The following is a 12,220-nucleotide window of genomic DNA, read 5'->3' as shown; positions in this document are numbered from 1 at the left end:
CAAACCCTTCTAACCTTTTACGCCTCTGCCAGAAAAACAACACGAGCTATATAGTCAAAACCGTGAACATATGATCGTGACGAGTGTACCAACACAACAAAATAAAAAATTAAAAACTTGAATGAACGTAGCCCGTGAAAATTGAAAAGTCACCTTACTTTTTGAACACACCTCGTACTGCGTTACGGAATAGAAAACCCTAGCGATTTCAACGTTTTCTAGGGATTAGCAATTTTTTTTTACTTCATTGAATAGGTTTAATTTCATTTATATTCAAGGGATTTTAATTTATTTCTGGCGAATTAAATTCTAGAGAATGAAGTTTTAAAGGGTTCCTATTAGTAATTCCAATGATCTGAAAGGATTAAAAAGTATTTGAAGGCATATCACTAAATTTAAAGACTTGAATCTCCAGTAATTTCAAGGGAGTTCATAGATTTTAGAGAACTTTAATAAATACGTTTAATTTAAATTTATATCAGAGGAGTTTCATGTTAAATTTTATTTCAATGGGCTTATACGGATTTTAACAATTTCAGGGGGTACGATGCAAAAAAAATGTTAAAGGATTGTGAAGATTGTAAGTTATTTTATAAGATTGCAAAGAATTTAAAAATATTTTTAAAATATCCATGGATGTAAAAGTATTTTACATTATATAATGGATTTTATAGGACCTCCAATTAATTTCAAAATTTTAGGAGATTTAACCAATTTCAAGGGATTTCAACAAATTTATAGAGAAGTTTTGGGATTTCCGTGAATCTGAATGAAATTATGATTTTGAACATATCAAAGGAATTGACTAATTTTTTCTATGTAAACTTTATTTGTGCAGAATCCCTGTTTTTGTGTACATTTATATGAATATTCATTTGCAGTTTCTCTACTTATTTAATTAGTTTTATAAATTTTTTCTTTTATTTATTTAAATGTGTGAAAATCTATTTATAATCTATAAAATACATTACATTTTTACACCGATGAGATCTAATGTGAACCAAAAATGCATAAATTACCCCTCGGTAAAAACCTTCAGTAGGATTCAGGAAACTCGGGAATTTGTCAGAAATTTTATAAAAACTTTTCGCTAGATGCCCTGATTTAAATAATAAATCAAAATGATTGATGTTTTCATACAATTGTTGAGGTTTACATCGAAAAATCTTTCTTGTGGCGATCTAATGATGTCTTTTTATTCCTTGATCACTCGGATTCCTTTCCATTTTTTTCTCCTGATAGATTGTTAAAATTGTAAACCAATATGTTCCATAAAAGGGCCATTGACTGATAAAAATGTAAAAAATTGATATTTCAAATTATAATTCTCATATTTATATTTTCTTTTTACAGAATTAATAAGTTGCGTACTGTTCACCTGGCCTGGCGGCCATGAGATAGTACATGATGGCTTTTTCATTGGATCCATCACTGAAGATGGTATCTGGAGACAAATAACTAAGAATGGCATAGGATACAGATCGCACACAAGCAGAACATCTATATTACCTCTATCTTCTGAAGATTTTGAAAAAATGATGAAGGAACACATTAATGAGAATATTGATCCACGAATCGAATTTCCTAAAGGTCATCGATTAGTATTAAATTATTTTATTGTCGGAGTCCTGCATGATGAGGGACATTTTTTACCAATACTACTCCTTGGCACTAGTGTTAAAGTGCACGTATCCGGAACGCCTTATAAACTTGTAGACCCATTAGAATTTGTCAAACTGTGTAGGAGAGCTTCTGTTAAGGCAAATAAATATGATAACATGTTCACAGAAAAAACTGAAGGTTCGACAATGTTGCGGCTCAAGTAAAAGTTAGTATCATTAAGAACTGATACCCCAATACAACTCTTCTTAAGGGTTCCTTTTTAGTTAGTTAATATACTATAATAAATAATCATACAGACAAATATTAAAAAAACCTTTTTTGTTCTTTTTAAAATTAAATTAAATTGACGGACTTAAATACCTGACGTCCTAAAAAATGTAATATTAACATAATATTTAAAGCATATATTATATATTAATCATTTTAAATACTACCGTGTTTTTTGGTACATGTGAAATTGAAAACGTCGGATTTTCAACATAACCTCAAAAGCTGTCATATTTCATGTGCACCATCTTCCTTTCAAGAATGACTTATGTCCATAATTTTAAATTCTTCCTTAAAATTTTCCCGGACCAATATCATTTAATCCGTATTACGAAATAAGATGTGCATTATGAATTTGTAAAATGTTCGAAGTGAGCCATTTACCATTTTGATCCTTTTCAGTAAGAGAGGTTCCTCTTTATTGCGGCTCCTTTGTAACCAATTTTTGGTTCCAATAGAAACCATAGCTATATTTTGGTTTTTGCAAGCTAAGTAAATGCTACGTGAGCGTGTCTCACAAGACTACTATAATAAAATTATATTTACTTACTATACACAGATATTACAATGTTAAGTATAAGTTTGCACTATATAGTTTCAATTCTTTCTAATTATATGAATATTTTGTTGTGGAATGTTTATTTTAATTAAATAATTATATATTTGATATACTATGCTCAACCGCCGGCAGTAGCTACGCGGTGAATCTCAACTTGGGCGAAATCGCGAACGTTAAGCCATTTCGAGCGCGGCTAGCAATCGGATGTGGATCCGTTCGTAATAATGTCTAGGTCGTGTTTTTCACTGCGTTTAACTAATGTTGAGCAGGAGGTTTGACACCGAGGGTCATTAACGTACACTCGATGATATCAAATGTCTACATTCAAACTCGACAATCGGAAAATTGGCTGTACTTGAAAAAATGGGTTTTCTGTAGTTTTCCTCTCCTTTGGCCTAATGTCCAGGCAAATGCGAGTACTTCTAATAAAAGTCGGATGCCAGGCGCAATAATAATAACAATATGTATGCTTTAATGATAGTTATGTACAAAAAAAAACCATCAGTTCTAATAAATAAATTGAAAATATTCTTAGTATTTATTATTCTTTTTTTATTATTTTTTTAGGCGAAAAAAGTGGTTTTAAAAAATCCTTTTTTAAATATTAATAGAAACATTTTATGGTCGTTGTCCCAATTTGATCGTTGGAATCTTGGTTTTATTTTCAGGACTTCTGCACATTAAAAATTTCAGTATGATTTTTAGTAAGAAAAATATTGTTGTAAAATCTATGGAATATATAATCATGAGATTTCTATAACAGTCCTTCAAAATATATATTCAAATAATGCTTATCTTAGTTCGTCTAAAGATAAGATTTTTTCGAAATTTTTATTACAATTTTAACTTCTTGCATTATACGAGGACATTTGTTTAGATTAGTTTTTATAAGCTTCTGCGATACTGTGGAAATATAGCCTAAAAATTATTGCAAGCACATTAAAAAATGTAGATTATTTTGTATGTTATTTAAATTTTTTAAAAATGCATGCTATTTTTTAAATGTCGTCATAAGAAATAATATAATTAATAAATAATCAAAGAAAATAGTTGATTTGTTAAGAAAATTAATGAATTTTTGTTTTGACATCTTTAAAATCGAATTAATTTTAATTTTAAATCTTCAGAATAAATTATTTTTAAATTAAAAATTTTTTTAAATGGAATTACTTCAAATAAAGCATTTAAAATTGCATCTTTTATGTTAAACATACTTATTATTGAATAGTTTTAAGTTTCATATATTCACAATGGAAAAGTTTTGAACTGTAATTCTTAAAAATTGAATTAGATATTTAAAAAAAACGTTAAAAATTAAATCATTTTAATCTAGAAACATTCCGGATCAGTGAGTCTTGAATTGTAAATTTTAAAAATTAAAAAATATTAAATTGCTAATCGTAAGAATTTAAGAATTTTCAATATTTCAAATCCTCATAATTGGACAATTCCAAAAAGAACAAAAAATATAATTGTTGAAGTTTGAATAGTATGTAGTGTAGTTCTAGATTTTTCAAATGAAGTAGTCTTCAATTGTAGCTCTTAAAAATTGTAGAACTTTGAATTGTCAATATTTAAAATTAAAAACATGAAGAGTTCTTAATTTTGAAAATGTGTAACTAAGAATTATGCAAGTTCGAAAGTTTTACAGTTATAAATTCTATCATTTTTATGATTTACATTTGAAATTTCTTCAATTTGGACAATTTAGAACTGATAACTCTTGACAACGTTCATGAATTTTGATTTACACAAATAGGTTTTGATTATTAATGCACGTATTGAATGGACGATTTTGAATTTCGGACTCCTATTATTATATTGGAATTGAGCGACCCCAAAAACCGTAGGATACCTATTTTCAGCTAATTGAGACCATTTTCAAATTTGTAATTCGCGATATTGGATGAACCAAATTGAATTTGAAAAATCGGTTATCAATTTAGGACTCAGCGATCCCAAAAACTGTATGGGCATCCGATCACTAATGCATATTCTGAAAAATGAACGATTCGTTTTAAAAAAAAAGTTGTTTTAACAAAGACGAAAGAAATATTTTTTAATTTAATATTTATTAAGTTGCTTATTTTCGACCCAATAAATATTTTTTCAACAAATACATATTTTAAAATACTTAAGCAAAAAAAAACAATGTTTCCTATCAAAAGTCACCCTAATCACTAATCTATATTATAATCGTATATCCATAGCAGTGAAAAACCACCCTTTATCACATCGTGTCTCAGAATATGGAATTCCATTCAATTATGGAGTTGAAGCAAACTAACCGAATTAATATAAAATCAATTATTATAAAATGTATACTTTTATCGGTTGTAAAATTTATTCCTTAGCAGAAATGGCAGATGCTGCTGATGGGGTCCATAGTGTATAGAGTTATTTATAGTTTTTGACCGTGGCGAATGTTAAAACCTAATTCCTCATTAGTAGGTGTTGCATTTTTTTGGGATACTGGTCCATTCTTTTAAGGAACCCATGCGTATAGTTTGTCCCACTGTTGTTTCTTCTCTCAACCATGTTGTATGAATACCTGATGCTAATTGATATTACCCAGGTAGGAATTTAATTAAAAGATGTTGTACTTTGTTTGTATACTGGTTCCTTTGAAAGAACTCATCTGCATAGATATTTGTTTCATTTTAATATCTTCTTTCAACTAAGTTGTATGATTAACTGATGTTATTTGATGTTAACCGGGAAAGAATTTAATTCGAAGATGTTCGATTTTGTTTGCTTACTGATCAATTTGATAGAAACCATCTGTATAGTTGTTTGCTCCATGTTTGTATCTTCTTTTGACCGTGCTTTATCATTAGTTGATTTTTATTGATGATAACCACGTAAGAAGTTCATTAGAAGATGTTGCATTTGGTTTGCTTCACTGTCCGTTTAGAAGAAGCCATCTGTATAGTTGCTTTGTTTCATTTCTTTATCTTTTTCTAGCCGTGTTGTATACTAGATCAATACACCAACAAAGTCCAAAATCTTCTAATTAAATTATTACCTGATTGCCATCAGCTTATCATACAGCACGTTCTGAAAAAGATACAACAACGAAATAAAATAACAATATAGACGTGTTCTTTTGGACAAATATCCAAACAAAATTTAATATCTAATTAAATTCTTACCTTTTCAACATCAAATAACAGCAGCTAATCATACAAAGTGATTGGAAGAAGCCACAAAAATGGTACAAACCAACTATACACATGGGTTCTTTTGGACCAGTATACCAACAGAATCCAATATCTAATAAAATTCTTACCTGGTCAACGTCAAATAACAACAGCTAATCATACAATAGGGTTCTTTCCAAAGTCAGATATCATTTTTCCAATAAATGGATCTTATAGTATACAAAATTCTAATTATAAAAACGCCTATAAAATATTTTTACATATTGTTTAATGTGTTTAATTTAACGTTAAAATATGAATTTTCTATCAAGATACCGATTGGAAGACCCCTTTGACGTCAAATGGGTGCGATTTTCCACCAATCGCAGCTCACGTGTCAGTGATTCTGAAATATCTTTTTCTGTGCCGATGTCTTCTTTTGGTTATCTGCACATCGAAAATTGAAGTCGCAAAATATTGTTTAAAACATTATAAACATTGGAAAAACATTTAAAACCAAAACTTTTGTATAAAGAATTCATTTAAAAAGTACTTAAATGTGGTCATGTTTACTGAAACCATTCGTAAGTATGTACGATTTTAAAATGTGTTAATAATTGCACTTACTGTTTTCCTTCAACAGACTACTGACTCTTAAACCAAATATTACAACAGGGTAACTTTTTTTGTCACATAATCCTTAACAAATAAAGGTATCGAAACAAAATAGTCAAAATTGACAGCAGACCGTGGCCTAACCTCTTTATCATGAGTTTCGCACATCACATTGATAGATAATTATGCGAACCTCTGAGTCACGTGACAAACACGTGACACCAATTTGAATAAGTGTTTTACCGCCTTCAATTTTTAATAATTTTTTTTCTGCTGAACGATACAAAAGAAAAAAAAATTATAACGCATTTTCGATTCAAACTAAAATTATGTATTGAAAAATTATTTTATCTAAAATCACAAAACAACCCTATATGATCGGCAGAAGCTACAATGCAAATAAATCGAAATTAATTTACTCAGAACACCAGAAACTTTCGTCAAGATCTGGTTTTACGATATTTTCGATTGTCTAGCGGCATTTTCAACGTTTAATTGCCACTTTTTATTAAATTAATTAAATTACCCTTCTTTTCAGTAAAGAAAAGGAAGAGAAAAATAATAATTATTAATTATCTTTTTTTGCAGAGTATGTGACTGGCGCGTGTCCTCGGATTTGTCCACCAAGTGGTGAACCGGTATGTGGAAGCGACGGTGTCATCTACGCTTCGCAATGCGAAATGCGGAAGAAGATGTGCGGAAAAGGTGAGTAAAAGAGGGGGAAAGAAAGGGAAAAAGGGTAAAAAAGAGGAACAAAGAATGCTAGTTACCGCCGCAATTAAGAATCAACCTGCCACCGTATACGTTCCACAAGAAGTCTAATTGCATCTTCTTTAGTTTCTTCGACACGAATCCTTGGTATACAATTTTTTTTAACGATTAAGTTGGAATTTAACCGATAGTGGAAGTCATAACATACGTAGCATATCGCTCCAGTGTTTTTATTCGGAGTCAAATTATCATATTTTATTGCATTGTTTCATTTAAAAAGAGCTCAACAGGCTTTTACGTGTTCTGTGAAAAAAGCACCTTTCTGACAAAAAGTATCGTCAAAATAAAAGAGTACTAAGATAATAGCCCTTTTAAAGCAGTCAAAAATTATTTTTCAAATACAAAAAGTAGTGTAAAAAATACTTTAACTAAAAAAAAACGTATTTAAAAGGAAATTTTCTATCAAACATTTCTTTTTTCTGACCCCCCCCCCTTCCTCCTATCTTTAAATATGAAATACAAATGTAATTTTAAGTCATCATCAATGGAGCAATGCATAATGAGTTTAAACTTATTGATACTAGTATGAGAATACTTTTAATTGGATTTTTTAGATATTTTTTTCATTTTAGAACATTGATATAATTTAAAAACTAATTCAGATATCAGATTAACTGAATATGTTGGAGGCCAATCAGAAACTCTTCTCCCCTTTTTTTTAAAGAATTCTTATTTTTACTTTTTTTTATGAAACGTCCCCCTCTTCTTATTTTCTTTTGTTTCAATTTGAACTGAGTTAATATAATCCAATGAGAAAATCCAAATATTCTTACTCAAAAGTTAATTTTTTTTTGTTAAAAAGTCTAATATTATATTTTGGTTCGGAATTATTCTCCTAACCTAAAATTACTTAAATATATGCATTTTCTTTAAATAATGTTTTTAAATGAGAAATACCAATTTCCGCCGAGATCCCCTATCATAATCCAAAATTGTTAAAAGAATTTAAACCTTGTTGAAATTATAATGATTTGTGTTTCAAAAAACTAGTTTGTGATATAAATCGCCAACGTAACCTAAAATTCATTAAAAATTATGAACCGTAAAAATTTAATGATTTTTGCTAGAAATTGCGATTTCATGTGAAGAAAGGTTAATACAACGTGAAACCGCAAAAAAATGCAAATATTTTTACCAGTTTTTCTTGTAAAATCCTAACATAACCTTAAATTGTTAAAAATTGTAAATCTGCTTTAAAATGCAAATTTTTTGTGTATAAAATACTTATATACGACGCGAAACACCAAGTAATATAGTAAACAAAAATTGTTAACAGATTTTAAATATTGTATGGATTTCAATGTTTTTTTAATTTAAAATACCAATTTTCGTTGTAAAACGCTAACATGACCAAAAATTGTTAAAAAGTTATGAACCTTTAAAGTACGATTATTTTTGTTTTAAAAATATGCACGGTAAAAATTCCAAAAAACTGCAAAACATTAATTGATAAAAAAAAGTTACAATTTTTGACATCTTATAATTTTTTATTATAAGTATTCATTTTTTTTATAAAATGCTAACATCGAGAGAAATTTCCATGCACAAAAGATTTTTTAGTCAAGAAATATAATTTTTCTAGGTTTCGTAAGAAAATTCAAAATGATTTTTGAAGAATTCAGATAGCTCGAGAAAGTATTTAGAAAATTTCGAAGAATTTTTGTTTACCTTACAGGATTTTAGCAAATTTTGGGGAAAATATGAGTCAGTTAAAAATGTATTTAGGAGTTTTTAATGTTTAGACAAAAATTTTTATTTGATTTATCCTCCGTATTGGTTTTTGAAAACTTCAAAAATCTTGTGTGATGTTTTAAAATCTTTTAAATTATTCTCTTGAAATTAATTTTTCAAAATAAAGAATCACTTTAAATATCCCCAGAAATATTAATAAAAGTTTTGAATTACCTTGAGGCCTTTCAAAATCTTAGAAAATCTACTTTTTTTTAAAGCTTTGTAATCTTTTCCAGGTTTAACTTATTTTCGAAATCTTATTTTCGAAAGATTCTTCTTTGACAATTTTCGAGATCTTTTGAAATATTTTGAAATCTTTTTGAATATTCTATTAAAATAAATGTTGGTAAATATATTTAGCATTTCAAATTTTTCCAGAAATCTTAAGAAGTTTTTTGTTCTCTTCAAACCTTTAAAAATTCGTAAAACCTTCTTAATATTGTCTTCAAAATCTTCAAATTCTACATTTGATTTTAAATATGTTAAAATCTTTTGAAGTTTAAACTTTGTAAAATTTCAAAACTGAAAAATTTTGCTTTAAAATCTACATTCTATTTCGCAGAAAATAATTTGAAATATGTTAATATCTTTTTTAATATTTTCTTAAAATTACTTTTTCAAAATAAACAATCAATTAAAATTGTTCCTGGAATCTTGGAAAAAATTATTTTCTTAAAACCTTTCAAGATCCTGAAAACACTTCAAAATTTAATTTCCAAAAATCTAAATTTAGTTAAACAATTTTCAAATTTAAATCTATTTTTTAATCTTTTCAAAACTTCTAGAAAAAATGTTTATATCCTGAAAAAATTAAACATTTTTTTCTCAATATTCCAACTTCTTTTTCGATATATATTAAAAATTGAAATCTTCAAAACCTAAAATTAATCTGTCAAAATAAAATCTAAATCATTTGAAAACTTTCGAAAAATCTGATTAAATGTGAAAAAATTGGCCAATAATAGTGCAGTCGCGAATTGTTTAAAACAAATTTTTTTTAACTGGCTCAAAAAATTTAAGAATAGAATGGTTGCCTTTATTATCAGAGAATCAGTTAAAAAATAAATTTTCTATTTTAGAAATAACTTTTTAGAATTAAAATGTTTAATTTGGAAATTGTGATTTACAACATTTCATTATAGTTAAATGAGCAAACTGAAAACAGTTACTCAAAGTCATATTCAGGCAGTATGAAACCAATCAGTTATTCAACAACGAATGCGAGACCTTCGAGAATTTCGTTCCACCAATTTTATTAAATAGGATTCTTTAAACAATAAAAAAAAATCTTAAAAAATCATCTATTATTTACGGTGATTTCATGACAAAGTCAGTTTTTTGAAAGTTTGGAAAAATGAAAAATTTTAATTTATTACTTTTAAGCTTTTTTTGTCTCCTCATATGTTCAGGTGTTTCACTGATATATTGAATGTTAGATTTAATAAAAAATATTTCCATAACACAAATTTGGAAATTATGGAATTATTCTAATAATAATATTTGATATTTTTCTCAAAAAGTATTAAACTTTGCAAGTTCTTTTTTACATAGCTATAGAGTTCCATCAACTTTCGAATTTACTTTTTTATTTCTTTTTCAAATAATTTGAATTGCGATATTGCTTTTTGCTCTCCTAAAAATGTTATTTCTTCGTACTTACATGCTACTATCGTGATAAATCTTCATTTTTTAAAATTGCCATTTTTTACAGGATTTTCCATTAAATTTAAAAAAAAAACGAATTAGTTTTTAGATCAGTAAAAAATTATTTTTAGAATAGCTTTCTGGCGAGATTTATTTGATTAGTGGAGAGCGTGCTTGAATGCTGCTCTAGTATCTTTGCTAGGTGAAAGTACCTGAGGGTCAACGAGACACTCTTCCCTCTTCTTATTTCTATTCAGGAGGCCAGGAAGCCTACTTTGCTAGAATCGTGCAGTTTGAACGATTTTCAATCGAGAAAGTACAATCAATTTGAAACACTTGCAGATTGCTGAGAATGATTGTAGTCTGCAAATAGTACTCAATATATAACCTTAAAATAGCATTTATTTTAAACAATGAAAATGATGTAATATCGAGTAAATATAGTAAAGCAAATTTGTGAGTCAAAAATATGAGAAGATATTTTTTTACGTCCGTTCGCCAGCCAGGAAATAATCCCAATTTAATAAATACAGGCTTCCCATCCGTCCCTACGGGATAAAATATAGGGGCCAAAGTTTACATTTTGTCACGCTCATAAGGTACTTTTTCCGCGCTGATAGGGTAACAAATTTAGGATAAATTCTGATGACTTCAAACAATTCAAGTTAAATCCAAAAGAATTCAAACGAATTTGATTTTTTTATCCAAAAAAATTCCATTTCTTTCCGTAAAATTGTAAGGAATTTAGGGGAACTTCAGGTAAAAAAAGAATTCGATGCAATTCATAAAAATTCAAGGTGTTTTTAAAAAATTCTGATGAATTTAAAGCACTTTAAAAATTTGGAAAAACGTTATTCAAATCGGTGAGTTTGAAACGAGCTTAAAATATTTAAGGGAATTCAAAAGAATTTTATGAAACGCCTAAGTATTACAAATAATTTACAAATTACAAAATATTTAAAATAAATCAGCATGAATTACAAAAATTCGACTCTTTGAAACCCTACTAGTTTCTAATCAAAGAACTACATAATGGCTACAAGAGAATTGAAGATAAATTCAAAAGAATTCAAATGAATCGGAAAAATGTTTTAAATTCGGAAAAATTCAATTGCCTACAATAAAAAAAACTCATATCAAATTAGGCTGGATTTAAAAAACAATCAAATAAATTTTTAAACATTTAAAAATATAAAAAAATTAATTTAATTGAGTAGAATTAAGCGAATTTAGAAGAATTCAAAAAACCTTAAACTAATTCAGGGCGAATTCCAAATTAATGAAAAAAATATTTAAAATACATTAGCATATTATAATCTCTTAAAACTCCTAAAAATTATTCAAACTCTTGCAAATCCCTTTAAAATTTTGTAATATTTTGCAAATGCCCTTTAATCTTTTGAAATACCCTAAATTATTCAGAGTCTTTGAAAACCCTTTTAAACAATCTAGAAAATGAATAAGAACTTAGGGCGAATTCAAAATAAATTGCAAAAAATATTTAAAAATCTCTTCAAATCTTTGACAGCCTAAGAAATCCCTCACTTTTTGTGAATAAATTCTTTGAAATACATTAAAATATTAAAATCCCTTAAAACCTCTAGACTTATTGAAACACTTGGAGGCCATTCATAAAATACGTGATACATTTTTCAGGAACTTCTGATCCCCTTAAGTAAATTAAAATTGTTTTTTAAATTCCAAAGAATTTACAAGACCTCAGGTATTCCGAAAAATAATTTTCACTCTTAAATTCTTTGAAATTTTACGAAATACGAGGGTGGATTGATAAGTTTCCGGCCTGACCAAGAAAAACAACGTTTTTAAGAATTTTTTTTTTTTATTTCTCAACATAATCTCCTCCAAGGCT

At 27.7% G+C, this 12,220-nt stretch overlaps 1 protein-coding gene across 1 annotated transcript in view; it reads left to right on the top strand.

Annotated features, from left to right (window-relative positions):
- Nucleotides 1-12,220, top strand: part of LOC117178899 (agrin) — a 221,242-nt gene that overhangs the window by 192,348 nt on the left and 16,674 nt on the right. Inside the window, exon 2 of the mRNA XM_033370431.1 lies at nucleotides 6,793-6,909. Coding sequence (XP_033226322.1) covers nucleotides 6,793-6,909 — 117 coding nt within the window. The remainder of the gene's footprint in view (nucleotides 1-6,792; nucleotides 6,910-12,220) is intronic.

The sequence above is a fragment of the Belonocnema kinseyi genome, chromosome 8 (genome assembly GCF_010883055.1).
Source record: "Belonocnema kinseyi isolate 2016_QV_RU_SX_M_011 chromosome 8, B_treatae_v1, whole genome shotgun sequence".
NCBI classification, from domain to species: Eukaryota; Metazoa; Arthropoda; class Insecta; order Hymenoptera; family Cynipidae; genus Belonocnema; species Belonocnema kinseyi.
The sequence above is the reverse complement of the archived record's forward strand: the minus strand, read 5'-3'. Positions and strand labels throughout refer to the sequence as shown.